Raw genomic sequence first — 18,051 nt, 5'->3', positions numbered from 1 at the left:
AATTATCTGAAAGATTTACTGTAGTGTTGATTGTATTTGAATATTGATGAGCGTGTCGTGAATATTAATGAGCGTGTGGTGAATAATAATGAGCGTGTAATGGATATTGATGCGTGTATATAGTAGATATTAATGACGCTGTTGAAAAATTGTAATGACATTTGACACTATCCTGTCATTGCAAGGACAGACACACACACACACACACACACACATACCCTTAAAGAGTAGAAGCTGTTTGTCAGTACAAAGAAAGCTCAGCACCAGACAAACTGTGCTGCTGAAGCAGCATTAGCAGTGTGTGTGTGTGCATGCTTGTGCTTGTGTGTGTGTGTGTGTGCGCGCACGTGGAGGCTGATGAACGATAGTTTTGATTCATCTGATTCATGGTTTATTCGTTCCGCCGCTCTGCCTCACTCATTCTAGCCTCAGGTGTTCGATCTCGACTCAAAACAACGAGCGAGAGGAACTCAGACATTAAAACAGGAAACACACTCTCTCTCTCTCACACACACACACACACATATACACACACACTGAGAAAGGACATTCCTCTGAGCCTAAAAGATAAGAAAAAAATGGCTTCCTAGGGATTTCTCAATGTTTTGTGCTCAATGCTAAACTGGAGGCTAGTGTTTAAGCTACTACTATTTGTTAGCGACATTAGCATCGTAGCTTCAGTGCAAAACAAATGATGCTAACATGTTTTGGCTAATCGGTGTCTTTCGTGTGCGTTACAGCAGCCTCGAACAATGCGAACAAAATTGTCAGGAAAACGTCCAGTTAGTTTGAAGAAAAAAAAAAACATTCGTATTTCCCGTTTGAATTGTTTACGTTCCCGAATAACGAGACTCTCTAACGTAAACCTCGACCGGCCGGGCTCAGAATCGTATAGTTTCCGATGAGTTTAAGAGTGGACGACACAGTCGAGTTGAAATCGCTTCGATTTTACGGACGTTTCGTGAAAGGCTGTACGCAAAATAAGCAAAAAACGTTAACAATTTTTTTTTACGACGATTAAGACTTCAAGGCGTTCAGTGGGGACACACGTGATGGCGGCGTATGAAAGGAGGAAGATTCAGGAAGGCTTTCATCTCTCACCATTCAGATGTCAGTTTGTCGTTTGCAGCTCTCCGTGAGCGTTGCCTTTTTATGGAGTTTTGTGGGCGTGGCTACCTGGTCGTTTAAGTTTGATTGACATTTACGCTACGCGATCGGGACCGTACAGGACATCCCTTGTACAGACCGTGCTGTAATACACCGTAGCCCGTGCTCCATGATGGAGATCAACGTGATAAACATCCTGGTTCCGTGCTCCACGCCGTGAGACGGCGCATTCGCGGGACCCGGGGATGTTCGTCGGTTAGTCCTGCGTCATTCTGTTGTTTTCGTGTCTCTGTGTCTCGCGTCTGTGTCTCCAGAATAATTACGGTCTCATTACCGTGTCATTACCTGATCATTACGCTGCGTTGCTTTGCTGAACAGAAAACAGCATTAGAGTTAAGAGCAGACAGATTTAATCACCGTCTCGCACACACACACACACAATATCCACACATAACAGACATAACCATACTGTACATACATATACAAATACATACACACAACATACAGTGCATTCCAGAATTATTGGCACCCTTCAAAACCCTAAAGTAGATTTTGTGTGTGTGTGTGTGTGTGTGTGTGTGTGTGTGTGAGTGTGTGTGTGTTTAAGGCTCTTTATTAGGGTCACCTATAGTGTAAAAATCAATCATCATCATTAACCCCCCCCCTCTCTCCTTTCTTTGTGCTCAGGTTTCCTTCAACACAGCCTATTAGTTCCTTATAATTAACTCAAACCACCTTAAGGTAGCCAGCGGGATCACAATGGGCGGAGGCGGTGACAACGGAGAGAGAGAGAGAGAGAGAACAATGCATGCACCACACACACACACACACACACTTGTGTGTCATCATTTTTTTGTTGTATAGCATCAGCATTCGATATGCAAAGCAAACAGAACAGGCAAAGCACCACCAACCCCCAGCACCACCGCATTCATCCATCATCTGTGTCTCTACATACACACACACACACACACACACACACACACACACACACACACACACACACACACAGCACTTGCCTACGCACTATCCACCTTTCTATAAGAGGTGATTATGGAAGGTTGATTTATGGAAGGAGTCTCCGGTGTCAGAGTTAAAGCTGTAACTGTATGTTTTAATACCCGTTTAATCTGCAGTGTTCAATTTGCCTTTTCCGAAAAGAAATGGCGATCTCGATTATGGAAGCCGAAAAAGGCCATTCGTTCATTTTACGCCCGTCATAACCGCAAATGTCGAGATAACAAGAGTTATTGTGCCAAAATGCAGACGTAACTCTCATCAGGATCGTCTTTTTCTACCAATACCAACAACGGGTTCTTTTAATTAAAAAAAAAAAAAAACGATTAATTTCTAATGCAATGGAATAATAAAATGTTTTATAAACGTTTAATATAGTGATTAAAACGCTTGGTTTTGCGACTTTTTTCCAACTTTGCAGCGTTTTTTTTTGTGCTTTTATGTTTTTTGGAAAACTGCTCGAGTCGGCGAAATCACAGTCGCACGAAATAGTTTTGCGCGCTCTTTCGCAGCGATGTTTGTCGGTAAACGAGCGCTTGTAGCTGTACTCGTGTTGGACGCACGTGAATCGGAGCAGTCGTGACGACATCTCGGGCCGGACGTCCGGTTGATTTCACGTTTTGTGATTTCGCGTTCATTTCCGCGATTGCAGAATCGCAAAATACCGGCGGGACTGCATGTACGTACTACTATTAAATAAGGGGCAGTGGTGGCTTGGCGGTCAAGGCTCTGTGTTACTGATCAGAAGGTCTGAGGTTCAAGCCCCAGCACTGCCAAGCTGCCACTGTTGGGCCCTTGAGCAAGGCCCTTAACCCTCTCTGCTCCAGGGGGTGCTGTATCATAGCTGCCCCTGCGCTGTAACCCCAATTTCCTAACATGCTGGGATATGCGCTGTAATGTATACGTGATCAATAAAGACTCATTAAAAAAAACAAATACAGGGGGAAAAAACATAAAAATGTTATATTTGTTCGGTCAAATATTGTCCGTGTGTGTTTAATGAAATGAGATAAAAAATGTAATAATTTTTTTTGTACGAGCCTATAAGTGACATTCGAGGGGAAATAAAACTGAAATCCAATGTCCTCACAAGGTTAGGAATATGTGATAGGTATGACCTTGTGGGGACATTTCGCAGGTCCCTATGAGGAAAACTACTAAATTTATTTAAAACAATTAAAAGGTTTCCTTTCAGTTAATGAAGTTAATGTGTACGAGTTAGATGTAGATTTTAAATGTGTTAATAATTACGTCAGAGGAAGGTCCTCGGAAAGATAGTAGACAGACGTGTGTGTGTGTGTGTGTGTGTGTGTGTGTGTGTGTGTGTGCTCACCTCCCGATCATGGTGGAGTGCTGCTGCACCGCAGCCTCCAGCAGCCTCTCCAATATCGTCCACTCGCCCATGGTGGCTTTCCGCCCGTCACTCTCGCTCACGCCCCTGCTGCCACGAGTCTCCGTGCCGACGGCCGTTCGCTGGGGTCACCGCCTCTGACCCAGGACCGTCTCCGTTAGCAACGACCCCCTCGTCCACCCCTGGTGCCAGTGTACGAGTGTGTGCAGATGACTTAGCGTTGCTTCTGCAGCAGGAATGCTGATGATGCTGGAGTTGGACCACCTCTCACTCTCGCTCACGCACCCTCTTACACACACATACACACACACACACTCACACACACCTTGATTTCTACTCTATCTCAGTTCCTCCTGTCCTCGCATTGTGTCCGTCTTCACACTCCTCTTACACACACACAGCAGCAGCACTGCACCTATCAGAGCTCCATATGCGCACACACACTCCCATGCTCTCTCTCTCTCTCACATACACACATGGTCACTGCAGCGTCCCGGTCTTCATTAGCAGCACTGAGCTGAGAGGATGCAGCGCTCTGGATTCCATATCACACACACACACACACACACACACACACACACACACACACCAACACACGCACGCACAGCTGTGATGGAAGTCGCTACGGCCACTACAACGTGGACGTGGAAGCAGTGTTCTCCGAGCTCTCTCCTCTTCTCCTTCTCATCTCATGCCTTTTTCTTCACTTCTTCCTCTCCTCCTATCCTTTGTGAGTGCCTGTGTAAATGTATGTATGTATGTATGTATGTGTGTGTGTGTGTGTGTGTGTGTATGTGGAGGGGGGGCCCTGATGCTGACACCTTCGTCGTCCTGTTCCTCCTCTCAGCTCCTCCTTTCTCTTTCATCTGCCTGCACGCTCTCTCTCTCTCTCTCTATTTTTCTCTCTCTCTCTCTCTCTCTCATTTTCTCTGCTGTCACATTCTGCGAGTATGGCTCTCTTACAGACCACCTCCTTCTCTCTCTTTCTCTCTCTGTTTCTCTCGGTAGGAATCATTGATGCTGCAGCTGCAATTGTGCCTTATGCATTAATCTGTCTCTCTCTCTCTCTCTCTCTCACACACACACACACACACACACACAGGGAGAGAGAGAGAGAGAGAGAGAGAGAGAGAGAGAGAGAGAGAAATAAAAACCCTTATCATTGATCATGTTTTGTTACTCACAGGTCCCATTTATCTCTTCTTTCAGCTTTGCAGATCGGAGTCTCTCTCTCTCTCTCTCTCTCTCTCTCTCTCTCTCTCTCTCTCTCGCTCTCTCTCTCTTCTTTCTCCCCTCCCTCCTTTTCTGTTTCTTCCCACATCTTGAAAACCTAGCAGATCTACCGTAAAGCTAGTTTATGGTTTAGCTTGTTTTCTTTAAACATTACTTGCTCAGTTTGTCCACTGAAAATGTTTAGAACTTAAGAAGATAAAATAAAGCAGACCCTAATGAAATTAAAACGCATGCTGCATCTGTGTAACGTAGGAAATCATCAAAATTGGGGTTTAGCCTGTTTTCTTATAATGATAGTTTTTGTTTTAGCCTGTTTACTATAATGCTAGTTTCTTTTTAGCCTGTTTACTATAATGCTAGTTCTTGTTTTAGCCTGTTTACTATAATGCTAGTTTCTTTTTAGCCTGTTTACTATAATGCTAGTTTTTGTTTTAGCCTGTTTACTATAATGCTAGTTTCTTTTTAGCCTGTTTACTATAATGCTAGTTTCTTTTTAGCCTGTTTACTATAATGCTAGTTTCTTTTTAGCCTGTTTACTATAATGCTAGTTTCTTTTTAGCCTGTTTACTATAATGCTAGTTCATGTTTTAGCCTGTTTACTATAATGCTAGTTTCTTTTTGTTCTGTTTACTATATCCTAATTTGTGTTTGAAACCACTTGCTGTCATACTAGTTTAGTATTTTAGCCTGTTCTGTATTATGCTACTTTGTGTCTTTCCATGTTTACTATAACGCTAGTTCATGTTTTAGCCTGTACTATGATGCTACTCTTTACATCATTAAGGATTGCATTTGTTTGATTGATGTGTCTAAACTGATGTCTGTTCCCTACCTGCTCCCTGCATCACATGACACAGCAGACAGAGGTGTGTGTGTGTGTGTGTGTGTGTGTGTGTGTGTGTGTGTGTGTGGGAGAGAGAGAGAGAGAGAGAGAGAGAGAGAGAGAGAGAGACACACAGATGGTTGAACGAACAGTCGTCTGTGTGTGTTTTGGGTCAGGGCCGTGTTGCCTTGGCATTTCGATGTAATGCTAATACTGTGTATAATTTAATTACATTAGTGCTGTAGAGAACAGCAGAGAACACACTCTCTCTCTCTCTCTCTCCCACACACACACACACACACACACACACACAGTGTTGATTCTGCGCAAGTGCACTGGAGTGAGTGGCACTGCTGAGAAACAGTTAATCACACACAGCAATGTCATTAGCACAGGGCGTTGTGGGTAAGGACGTGCTGACTTTGGCCGTGTCAGGTGTTCCTGTGCTGCTTAATGTGGACTCCTGCTTAACACGCACAGAAGAACACACACACACACACACAATAATTATGGGTTGACTACAAGAAAGAAATGATGGGCAGTGAGGCTTCAATGCTTCAGTGCTGACAAACCTACTGACCTAGAACAACACACACACACCAATATAAAGGACCAAAGGAGGTCACACGAGTTACATTCATGTAGGAGTGTAAAAATAAATGTTACAGTTTTACAGGGGTTTTTTTTACTATAAAATAAATAAATAAATGAGTTATTATTCGTGGACATTCGGAAGTCCATTCAAAATCAAACCAGATCACATACACCAGTAAAAACAAAACAAAATCGTCAGGAAGTTTGTCAGTAGCTGCATTTGCAGCTGACCCAAAAGCCAAGTCCATATACTTGGCGCATCGGGGGGTTCTGGTTCGCGTTAAATATAGTCGCTGGTTTTCTCTGCTGGGACCTCAGATTGGGTCAGAGGTAGAAATGGAGTGGGCAGGGATGTGAAAAGAGAAATGGCGGGTTTGAATTTAGCACAGGAACATGCATTTTTATTCATAACATAAAGTCTTTCCGGATGTACGGTACAGTCTCCTCATGCACGCGAAACATGGCTTAACACCTACTTCATTACATATCATTAAAGCTTATTATTCAGTAGCTAATAGTAATTATTCAGTGAAACTAATAGGAATGATGTACAGTTATGAGAATAGTTTGTGAGTCTGGACACACTGATGGGGGCTGGGAAGGGGGTTAAAAAAAAGAGTCCCTTTAACGGCAAAAAGGAGCACAAAGTTTACTGAACCAGGCGCCAAAGTTGAGTATCGCACTTCCAGCTTTGACTTTGCCTGAGCCAGCGCCTTGAACTGCTGCCCCAGGACTCTGGTTCTGCCAAAGAGCTTTTGAAAACGTCTTCCTGCACATGGATCCCAAGAAGTTCACTGGGCTTCAAAGTAAGACATTCTTCAGTTTCAATGGGCGTTATTGGCTTCTGTCTCCACAGCCCATGTTTTCTATTAAGTTGAGTGGTACCAGGCAGTGGTAACAGCACGATGTCAGATCTGAGTGCCAAACCAACCCCCACAAGCCTCTGGAGTCTGGGTAGCACCAAAAAAAAGCCCTCCTGTCCAAGTACGTTGGATGTAAGGAGTGCTAGTTCGACCATTTTTTTTCAACGGTAGTTTGGTTGGCACTATGGTTCAGACAACAAAGAAGAAGCCTTTGTATTCCAGCTTGTTAGGAAGCTGGGGTCAGAGCGCAGGCTCAGCCATGATACAGCACCCCTGGAGCAGACAGGGTTAAGGGTATTGCTCAAGGGCCCAACAGTGGCAGCTTGGCAGTGATAGGGGCTTGAACCTCCCACCTTCTGATCAGTAACCCAAAGCCTTAACCCTTGAGCCTCCACTGCCCCTCCATAATCCAGTACATCATCATTTGGTTAATTGATGCAGGACACATAATCGTCGCAAAGAGGAGGATGGGTTGCCTTTTGAGTCTTTCTTCCTCGTGTTGTCTCAGGGAGTTTTTCCTCGCCACCATCGCCTCTGGCTCGGTCATTAGTGATACGTTTATTCATTTAAAATTTATATCTGGAAACCTACTATACAAATAAAACTCAATTGAATAGAATTGTATCCATACCATAAACCTGCTTATATTTGCTTTTTGTTGAGCTACATATTTTAATTTAAGTGGAAAATCTGCCCTTAATTTTAATATGTTGAAATATATGACATTTGTGGCAACAGTTTGGGGGAAGAACCCCATACGGAAGTGATGGTCAGGTGTCCACAAATATATCTATTAACCCACATCAAATAAGGAAAGACTGCATTCGTAGTCTGGCTTCGTAGTATGGCTTTGTTGAGCCATACATACATGTATGGCTCAACAAAGCACTTGTTTTTTACTAGATCTGACCCGCAACCTTATTTATGAGGGAGGGAAATGCTATATTTAGCCCCCAGCAATGCAAACAGTGACTCATCAATCTCACACGGTGATCAAAATTTCCATGCACAAAAAACCCCCAAAAAACCAGGGTGTTGCATGAAATAAATTAAAAAATCATGCTGTCAGGAAAAGCTCTTCCTGTGGCTAGTGGCGTTTTCGCCACAGAGACTCCAGCTCGAGCTGACACCTGGCTGACCTTTAACACTGGCACTGAATCTGAGGAACACACAGGATCGCTATCTATCAAGCACAGGTAGCAAAAATCCAAATAATTCATAATGTTTAAACCATGATCTTTCATGGTGTGGGTGCCAGCTGAGTTTTAAGGGTTACTAAGGATCCCCTGAAACAACACACACCACTTCCTGTGTGCACTTCTGACCTTCCTCTAAAGAAAATGTCTACTTTAAACACTGTTCATAGTGAAAAATGTGCAGTGAAGGAGAAGTGGTTTCTCCCACAATGACTAAACGGATAAGTAACATTATGGACTAGCAGTAACGTAAAAAAGGTTAAAAGGTTAAAGCTTTTCTACTTTGATTATCCATGAAGGGGTTTGAAATCACGAAGGTCACGCGCTGTATAAATAAATCAATAGCAGTGACCTACTCCTGCTAATAGGACAATTTGTTCATGGTTGCAGGTTAACCTGCATAGGCTTTACTAAAAAATATGCACACAATGCTGCTCATTTCACAGCAATTTTCAGAAATGCATGATTTTAAATAAACATGTGATTCATAGAAGGCATAGAAGGCGTATATTATATAGACGTAATATTTTCTATTGTTGTTATTTCCACCTCACACATGCATGGAATCCTATAACCAGAATTTTCACTGCTCTGCATTTGCGTAATCATGTGCTGGCAGTCTTCAGAAGAAGACTGACCTTCTCATCATTATTTCACAAAGCGTATACAATTTTATAGATCACAGGTTATGAAGGGTGCTCCTCGGAACAAGGGCCACAAATCATTCCTTCTCCCTGTGACGTACAGGAACACAGGAGAGGAAGGCAAATAAAGCTACACAGCTATTGAGCTAAATCATGACTGATAAAAAAAAATGCAAAAAACAACAATTTTATGTACAATAATCTAAAGGAGAGAGAGAGAGAGAGAGAGAGAGAGAGAGAGAGAGAGAGAGAGAGAGAGAGGTTCAGTAACACACTAATGCCATACTTTTGTTTAGAAAAGAAGACAGTGCCCCCTGTATTATGTAGTCATGTACTGCACTTAAATCTGCAGTGGGTGGCGAGGGTGGGTATGAAACAGATGGGAGATCACACACACACACACACACACACACACACACACACACACACACACACAAAAGGAACAAATGCCTTATTGCAGCTCCATGCTCACCTGCCCCAAATCACAAAATTAAGGAAATGAACACTTTATTTTTTCATCTTTGTTTCAATTCATTTATATTTTCCATTTTATGTCATAAATATTAATATTAAATTGTTTTTACACCCCGTCATAAAATTGAACAGGTTGTCTGAATGATTTTTTAAACTGCCCATCTATACTAGTGCACTATACTGATAATTGGACGTCAGTTGGGATTCAGATTCCTGCTCCCTATAGAGGTGCACTATATAGGGTATGAAATGTTGCTTTCTATAATATACGTATATAGTACAATAAATTTCCATTAGAAAGTTGTCTGGATCCTCTACTTCCTCCGCTTTATAAATGTGTACTACACAGAGCATGAACACATGGGCTCTATACCAGTGGTTCTCAAACTGGGATCCCTTGAATATTTTTTTATACTTCTCTGTTACAGCGCTAACAAGATCTCCAAAAAATAATCTGAATATTACTCTTTACATTTGAATACTGAGCCTAATATTTATGTTCACTGAGGGGGTTCATTAAATAAAGTGGTGTGCGCTAGACAAAATGTGAAATGTTGTCCACACCCCCTACATTTCTAACAGAAAGCACTATCAGATTCAGATACATTAAATAATTATTATTATTTTTAATATTTACTTGCCAATGGTGTGTAAACTCTAATAAAACTGTAAAATGTTGTATGTGTAACTATAAAGAGATACAAAGTTTAATGTCTCACTCTTTAATAACTACAATTAAAGGACATGCTGTTATAGGGAGTATGAAACTATTATATAGGAAGCTTCATCTCTGCATACATATCAAAGGTTTCAACTGTTTAAATTAAGTGGTTAAGTGTTACATAAACATGCGCTCTATAGGAAATTTGATACAGACCCTGACACCTGAAGTCAATATTTTCATTTGTAAAATACTGACATGTTAAATAGCTTACAACCCCAATTCTATACATGAAAGACCAAAGAAAAACAATTACAACGTGTAATTACAAGATGTGTATTTAACTTTTTACGGAAGGAGCCTCCAGTGTCAGTGGTAAAGATGAAAGTTTACATTTTCAGACATAGAAAAGTCTTCAAGACAGAGGAGTTTGTGCTTTGTGGTTTTTGTTACCACTACAAGCTTTTTATTTAGCATTTTAACTTTAAGAGAAAGAAGAAAGAGAGGTTTGTGAGGGAACGACTGTTTATAGCTGCGACAACGTAAGTGATTGTCTAATGGACATTCCGCAACATTAAATTAACTATAAGTGGATAAAAATGAGAGATGGTGTTTGATAAGTGAATTTTTTTTATTGGTGTCAAATTGCTGTGATCTAAGAGGAGTAAAACACTTCAGAAAGTGGTGTTATTGGAAAATAATCGACTTTTTCGTCAGGCCGTTCATCATCACACCGCCCCGCCATTGATTAGGTTCCTATTTAGCACACTCCCAAAGACATTTTTGGTGTTTTACTCCATACAGATCAAAGAACATGACATTTTAGTGTGTAGACATGTAGGAAACTGTTAGAATAAACCGTTTTTAATCGTTTAAATGAAATTGTTAAGTAGCACTTTTACTATAGGACGTTTAAGGCAGCCTTCATAAGTAAATAACGTTTTTATTGTTTGTGTAGGAAATAAATTGTGATACATTAGGCAAAATGCCTACTCTAAACTAAAAAAAAAAAAAAAAAAGAACTTTTTTACACAGAAAAAAAGATTAGGAAAAAAATTAGCCTAGCATTACTTCATATCCTGCTTAAAAGTACATGAAAGCACGAACGAAAGAAAAACAATGAACAGCTTTTTAAACTTAATGTGACAAATAAAAGTGACGAAAATCACAAATGTGGTTTAAAGAAAAAAGAAAAAGACGTGTAAATAGGTTAAATATGATGAAATTATTAGCTTGTTTTGGTAACGTTTGGCGTTTCGAATTAATTGAGGTGCATTCTGGGAGAGAGAGGAGTGATTGACGTGGCGGCCATTTTGGCGCTGGCCGCTCGGTTCCCATTGTGTGTGTGATAGTAAATACTGAGAGTGCCAGGCAAAGCTCTGCACATATTTCACTGCGACAAATTAAACACATTCGCTGAAGGTAAGTGCCCAGACTGTTCGCCAAATTTAGCCTAAAACACTTTTTCACAGCTTTGTCGAACTTTTGGGCGGAATTATTTGTATTTTGCGCGGAAAAACCGTGGGGTTTGCGTCGTCTGAAAACGAGAAAACCGCTGAGAGAAAATAGGCTCTCCTTTTCCGCGTCGTCGGAGGGAAGAAAATCCGTCCCACTTTTTAATCTGCCTTTTTTACTTCGGTTATTCGCCTCGAATTCACGACTGAAAACTCCTTTTAACCGGCCTTGCTGTTGCACAAGGGTGTCTAGTCCGTGGCCGTGAAATGTTTGAGTCGGTTCGCGTCGCGGATTTTGAATTTTCTGTCAAAGTTTACGCGCTTGTCTTCGCTTCAATACAGGGTCTCACTCACAGTTGCTATTCGAATCGCGGCCATAATCTTGCGGTAGTGGGCGGGGTCAAAAGAGGCTGAGCTGCCCCCGCAACATGCCAGCGCGGCCGCTGATTGGCTGAAGCCGAGAGCTTCTGTTGTTTCATTGGTTCGGCGTCCGTTGATTGAATGCACGGCTTTGTGATTGGCTCACAGGTGCTTTCGGTCCGCGCTGAGTGGTGCGTTTTGGTTGTTGGCTTTTGGGTTGTTGTTTTTTCTTCTTCTTTCTTTATTTCTTCTTGCGCGTGCGAGAGGAAGTTGCCCGAAATAACATACGGGACCGGAAACCACACGTGCGTTTGCATGCAAAGTCTTTATATTATTTTTCTTTTTCAATTTAAAAACCACTTTATTGTTGCATTTATTTGCAAACACAGCTATTATAACTTTGTACATTTTTTTTTTAATTAAATGTTAAATATCCATTAACTGCACAAGTATAATACACAACTATAATTTGAGGTTTAAATATTATATTTTAGGATAATCTAATAGAATTAGGCTTACATTATTATTATTATTATTATTATTATTATTATTATTATTAAAATAAATTAAAATTCATATTCTGTGATAAATATACATATTTTTACTCTTTATTTTAATGGTCATTTTAGTCGATCATCTTAATACATCTTTTTTTAAGTACTTTAAAATTATTTCTAATCTGTGGAATAAGGCCCGTGTTTTGATGTTTTTCAAATGAAAGATTTGTTTAAGGTATATTTTATTAAGTTTTAATCATTGTATATTGTCATTTGTACACTCCAGACCCAGTCCTGTTGCTTGTGGAGATACACTTCAGTCATCTCCATCAGTAGAAGAAACATAGTGTTTTCAATGGTGTATTTTTTTCCACACACAAAAAAAACCCTGGTCCTGATCCGTATTGACTCGGTCTGTCCTTTTTTTCTCTCCGCAGCAGATTGAAGAAGCATGGCCCGTACCAAGCAGACTGCCCGCAAATCTACAGGAGGCAAAGCTCCTCGTAAGCAGCTGGCCACTAAAGCGGCCCGTAAGAGTGCGCCCTCTACTGGAGGAGTGAAGAAACCTCACCGTTACAGGTGACGCACTGACCTAACACCAACGACAGATAAATACCAGCAGCGATTCGCTGAGCATAGCGCTTTTTCTGATGTAGAAAGAATGCTGCCCAGAGCACTTTTATTTTGTGCTGATATGGATCAGTTGGTTCTGATTGCGTTCGATCGTAATGGATAGATTTTTCATCAACACGCGTCCACCATGGTGCAATTGGAGGCTGCTCGCTTTAAGTTCTCAGCTGATTTAAATAAATAACAAAAACAAGCATGAATATCGCACATCTCGGCTGTATTCGAACAGGTATTTAATTTTGAATATGATATGATCTGTGTCCAGGCCCGGCACAGTGGCTCTGCGTGAGATCCGTCGGTACCAGAAGTCCACCGAGCTGCTGATCCGTAAGCTGCCCTTCCAGCGCCTGGTGAGAGAGATCGCTCAGGACTTCAAGACGGACCTGCGCTTCCAGAGCGCCGCCATCGGAGCCCTGCAGGTGTGTGTGTGTGTGTGTGAGGGAGGAAGTGAGCAGCGTATCAGCTGTCATTACTTCCAGTACTCCTTATTTCTGCAGATATGGTGATTTCACTAATGTGAGCATCTTATTATTAAATTAACGCAAAAACAACATTAAAGCTGCGGTGAGAAGGTTGAAGGGAGGGGCTGTGTTTGTGTGGAGTTTCAGTTCCAAAACAACTGGTCCAAGGAGAACGTTCACCAAAATCACTGACTGCACCTTTAAATTTGATATGTGGACCTTTTTTTTTTTCTTTCAGAGTATTACAATATGATATTGCCACATATTGTGTTCTGATCCGTGTGTGTGTGTGTGTGTGTGTGTGTGTGTGTGTGTGTGTGTGTTAATGCAGGAGGCCAGCGAGGCGTACCTGGTGGGCCTTTTCGAGGACACCAACTTGTGTGCCATCCATGCCAAGCGCGTCACCATCATGCCCAAAGACATCCAGCTGGCACGTCGTATCCGCGGAGAGCGCGCCTAAACACCCGTCGTCCTGCTCCTTCCATCCTTTCTGTCTTTCTTTCTCTCTCTCTGTCTGTCTCTCTCTCTCCACTCGTCTCTCCCCTTCTTTCTTGGTAGAGTTTAGAATATCTGCGACGGGGAGGCCAATGTGTTTCAGTCTACTAGTGCTGTCTCACTGACGCGTAGGGTACCTGTATGTGCATGTAACAGACGCTTCTGATCAATCACTCACACACACACACACACACACACACACACACACACACACTTACACGTGTATAAGAGTCGGAGCGTAAACGAGGTCCACCCTTGCCAAGCTTGGGGGTTGAACACACACAGTATGAAGGAAGGTGGAATCTGGGGTTAGTCTGCTTAAGGGGAGCGGCAACTTCCACAGCAGGGTGCTACTAAAACTGCCCCAGACCACCTTCACTTAACTACTTACCCACCCCTGACACCTTAGAAACCCCTACCTGACTTATCTTCTGCTCACACACATCAGAAAACCCTTCTTACCTTTATGCGTCCCTACACACCTCAGAAACCCCCTACCTACCCCGTTGCCCTGTTATTTGCGTGTGCACCCACATGTTTATCTTCCCCAGCCCAAATCTGTGTGTGTGTGTGTGTGTGTGTGTTTGTGTGTGTAGGATCAGCAAAGCAGAAATCGTATTCAACTGCAAACCAGCATCTATTGGTTATAAAGTTGTTATAATATTGATGATTACTATTATTGTTGATGGTGTTATTTTTTTTTTCTTTTTGGATTTTTTTTTTCTATGATTTATAGTCATGAGTTGTTTTACCACTGTTCTGGGACAAAAAACAAACAAAACGACAAAAAATTTGAATGAGATTATTTTTGTTTTTTCGTATTAATATTATCATTATTATTATTATTATTAGTATTATTATTATTATTATTACTTTTTTTTATGGTGATTGCCGATCCTGCTCCTCCTGTTCTAACTTTCAGGCAGCCACAGGGGGGCGCTCTAAACCAGCCTCTCATTCACTCTCACTGTTCTTCACTTGTCCTTCACGCTTCTCCCTTTCCCCTTTCTCCGTCACCCCGGGTTTTTTGCTGTTTTTGTTTGGGTTTTTTTTTTTTTCTCTCCACAGATCGGCATTTGTCAAAAAATTGTAGCAAAAAAAGATTTGTCACGATTCGTTTTTGCCGTGTTTTGCTTTCTTCGTGTAGATTCTCTCTCGCTCTCTCGTGATACACTTGTATAACCTCATGTTCCTGTTTATTTTTCTTATTCAGAAATTTAAATAAGCTGATCTTTGTATTTTCCAAATTTCTCATACTATGGTGGTAATAAATAGATGTTACACAACGTCTCTTTTTTGTTTAGTTTTTTTGTTTGTTTGGCTCAAACGATTCGTTTTAACTCTCTTGACTGATCGTTTTGGCTTTCAATGAGACGAGAGTTTAGGATTTCAGCTTTTATTTCCTGATATTTACACCTAGATGTGTTAACAATGATAAGGCATATCTCACTCACTGACATCACCAAACTATTGGTTTCTTCTTCTCTGAAGCTTTTCCAGGTTTTTACTGCAGCTTCTTTCAGATGTCATTTGTTTCATGGGGTTTCTCTTCAGGGTTATATACCAACCTTGACACGCTCCCTCTCGGTTGAATATGTCCCATAGGCTAAACACACGCTTGCTTCCTTTAAACGTTTCATGTGTAAATTAGAAGGAACCATATTGTATACTTTCAGAGACACATGGAATACACATTAGCACAAATATCGTGTATAAAGCCTTGAAGTGACCAATCCCGAGCGCTGTGCCTTTTATTTTATACGTTTGGATCTGTCTCTTGTGTCCAGTCAGTGCCTCTCTTGTGAGGACTCTTCCCACTACTCGGTTAGTGACGATATGCAGCGCGCTCGCCAAACGAACTCGTATCAGACCCTCTCTGAGGAAATACACACAGCAGACGGGAGTAGATGCGAAACATTTTTATTAAAAATGACATTACAGAGGCTTGCAATAGTCATGCAGTCGCTCAAACTGGTGTAGTCAGGATACGGCGGGGTCTACGACATAACAGTGCAGGAGCATTTATAACTGCTTATAACCTGCTGTGTTTTATAATAATGTACTGACACATTTGTTAGTAACCTAATGAAGATGTATATAGTTATCCTCAACATTCCTTCCAGGATGTAATCGATTTTGATTCTCTCTCTCCCCCTCTCTCTCTCTCTCTCTCTCGTCCGCTCGGATGATCTTCCAGCTCATTTCCTCAGCTGCTTCAGCTTCTCGATAAACGCTTCTGAAAATGTTAACATTTGTGTGAGTGAGTTTAGCAGTGATGGGATAACACATGGCCATTTTCACATTATTCCACAGGTTCTTTATCTTTTGGAGGATTATTATTATTATTATTATTATTATTATTATTATTATTTCACTCCAAACATTTGACTTTAGATAACATTTTACTTCAGACAGCTACTCCAGCTATTTCGCCAACAAATCCAAATTTGAATACCTGTCGCTTCTAGCTAGTTCGCAAACACATGCTTTACTGGACAAATTCTTACCCAGTCAACAATTTTTGGTTCCCCAAACATCCTGGAAATATCTGTTTTTGGTTCCCAAAGTGTTTTGGAAACATTTGTTTTTGGTTCCTGAAGCATTTACATGTATGCCATTTGTCAGACGCCCTTATCCAGAGCGACTTCCGTTTATCTCATTTATACATCTGAGCAATTGAGGGTTGCTCAAGGGCCCAACAGTGGCAACGTGGCACTGCTGTGATTTGAACTCACGACCTTATGATCAATAGTCCAACGAAGCAAACAGGAAAAGTTTGTTTTTGCCAGAGACATTCTGGGAATATTTGTTTTCCCGTTCCCAAAACATTCTAGGAGCATTCGCTTTTGGTTCATAAAACAATTCAGAGTACAGACCTTTCTTTATCTCCAGTTTGGTTTTCCAGGAAAGTTTAAATGACAGAAATAGAACTTTCATGATTTATTGTGTATTTTGGCAAGGACAATGCTCCCAGAATGTTCTAAAATGGTTCCCAAAAAATAACCAAAGAGGAACCAGAGTTCTGTGTTTGCTGGGTATCAAGTGTATGTGACTCTAGAGAATTGAAAAGAAATGCAAAATGATAAGATGGGAAGACCAAGTAGTACTTAGCCAACATTAGCTTAACGTCATGTGTCCGTGTGTGTACCTTGACACACTCCCACGCTGTTGAACGAGTCAGGTTCGCTCTTCACACATTCGAGGCCCTGGTCACAGATGCCATAGTGGTTGAACGGACCACCGCAATTCTCATTCTTCACCCTGGCGCAATCCTGGCAGCAGCCACATACCCCCATCACCGTCCCTCCAGGGCAGCTGAGATCTACTGGGCATTTCCTCATGTAGCAGGGGATGCATCTCAATGCCAGGCTGTCCTTCACCAGCAGGATTGCCAGAAGCTGACAGATCAGCAGACACTTCAGATACATTGTGGAGCAGAATTGGAAAAATAAAATAAAACGCCACTCAGAGTCAGTTTACAGCTAACTCTAAAAATGAGGGTTTCAGTGTTTGGCAGGAAAAGACTCTCAACTCCAGCCCACTCAGTCCTCCAATCCTGATCTTTTATTACCAGTGCACTCCCATTTTAACCTCGGGAATGATTTCAGGCAAGTCAGAGGAGGAGCTTTGATGAAAATGATGAAAATGTGCAGCACAGGGTTGCTTACTCTGGGGTCCAGGACTGGGGGGAAATACTGCACTCATACACTTTAACACTGCTGTTGCATGTTCAGAATAGTCTGCAGTCATAAGATCTTTTGTTTTTTCGTTAGGGCCATAGTGGTATAAAATGATTATTTAGTTTATTCAGATCAACTGCTGATCACCGGTATGGAGTTTTTACTTCTGTGAACTCCTCCTGGGTTATACATTCCTCCAAATAACAACTCTTAATGCTTTGAAATTGAAGCATACCAGTAGCAAGTTTGAGCATGAAGTAATTCCTTCTGTCTCTGGATTCACGTTATTGATGACAGATTCTCAGCATCTACGTCCCACCACAGAAATCGAATTTCATCAGTTGAGACAACATTTCTCCAATCTGTTCAGTTTCAGTGAACATGTGCTCACTGTAACCTCAGGTTCCTCTTCGTGGCTGACTGGACCGGAACCCAATGTGGTCCTCTGCCCATCTGCTGTAGCCCATCTTCCTCAAGGTTCAAAATGTTGCTGCTTTTTCTGCTCAGCACG

General features: G+C 41.6%; 3 protein-coding genes across 4 annotated transcripts in view; 1 reads left to right on the top strand and 2 right to left on the bottom strand.

Moving 5' to 3' along the window:
- The window catches only part of gjd1a (gap junction protein delta 1a), a 14,998-nt gene extending 10,741 nt beyond the window's left edge, over positions 1–4,257 (bottom strand). The window contains exon 1 of the mRNA XM_017459599.3: positions 3,458–4,257. Within this exon, the coding sequence (XP_017315088.1) occupies positions 3,458–3,528 (71 nt within the window). The 5' untranslated portion in view covers positions 3,529–4,257. The remainder of the gene's footprint in view (positions 1–3,457) is intronic.
- Positions 4,258–11,226: 6,969 nt separating this feature from the next.
- Positions 11,227–15,146, top strand: h3f3c (H3 histone, family 3C). 2 transcript variants are annotated; one of them, XM_017459584.3, is made up of 4 exons: positions 11,227–11,385; positions 12,712–12,853; positions 13,170–13,323; positions 13,697–15,146. In XM_017459584.3, the coding sequence occupies exons 2-4, from the start codon at positions 12,726–12,728 to the stop codon at positions 13,823–13,825; spliced, it is 411 nt and encodes a 136-aa protein (XP_017315073.1). In that variant the 5' UTR covers positions 11,227–11,385; positions 12,712–12,725; the 3' UTR covers positions 13,826–15,146. The 2 variants fall into 2 exon arrangements, with proteins under 2 accessions (XP_017315073.1, XP_017315074.1); XM_017459585.3 differs by having other exon boundaries at positions 11,258–11,385; positions 12,715–12,853.
- A 618-nt stretch (positions 15,147–15,764) lies between these two features.
- LOC108259856 (cysteine-rich motor neuron 1 protein) lies at positions 15,765–17,389 on the bottom strand. Its single transcript, XM_017459586.3, has 2 exons — positions 17,009–17,389; positions 15,765–16,096 (listed from the first exon to the last, which is right to left on the bottom strand). Exons 1-2 carry the CDS (start codon positions 17,286–17,288, stop codon positions 16,059–16,061), a joined length of 318 nt encoding a protein of 105 aa, XP_017315075.1. The 5' UTR covers positions 17,289–17,389; the 3' UTR covers positions 15,765–16,058.
- Positions 17,390–18,051: the final 662 nt, after the last annotated feature.

Source organism: Ictalurus punctatus, chromosome 28 (assembly GCF_001660625.3).
Source record: "Ictalurus punctatus breed USDA103 chromosome 28, Coco_2.0, whole genome shotgun sequence".
Classification (NCBI taxonomy): domain Eukaryota; kingdom Metazoa; phylum Chordata; class Actinopteri; order Siluriformes; family Ictaluridae; genus Ictalurus; species Ictalurus punctatus.
The sequence above is the reverse complement of the archived record's forward strand: the minus strand, read 5'-3'. Positions and strand labels throughout refer to the sequence as shown.

Bases quoted from the DNA above. Each gene is read 5' to 3' on its own strand.
- h3f3c (XM_017459584.3), top strand. From the start codon at position 12,726: ATGGCCCGTACCAAGCAGACTGCCCGCAAATCTACAGGAGGCAAAGCT. The intron at 12,854-13,169 runs GTGACGCACTGA...ATCTGTGTCCAG, and splicing joins AAGAAACCTCACCGTTACAG to GCCCGGCACAGTGGCTCTGC. The intron at 13,324-13,696 runs GTGTGTGTGTGT...GTGTTAATGCAG, and splicing joins CCGCCATCGGAGCCCTGCAG to GAGGCCAGCGAGGCGTACCT.
- LOC108259856 (XM_017459586.3), bottom strand. From the start codon at position 17,288: ATGTATCTGAAGTGTCTGCTGATCTGTCAGCTTCTGGCAATCCTGCTG. The intron at 16,097-17,008 runs GTACACACACGG...TAACATTTTCAG, and splicing joins CAGCGTGGGAGTGTGTCAAG to AAGCGTTTATCGAGAAGCTG.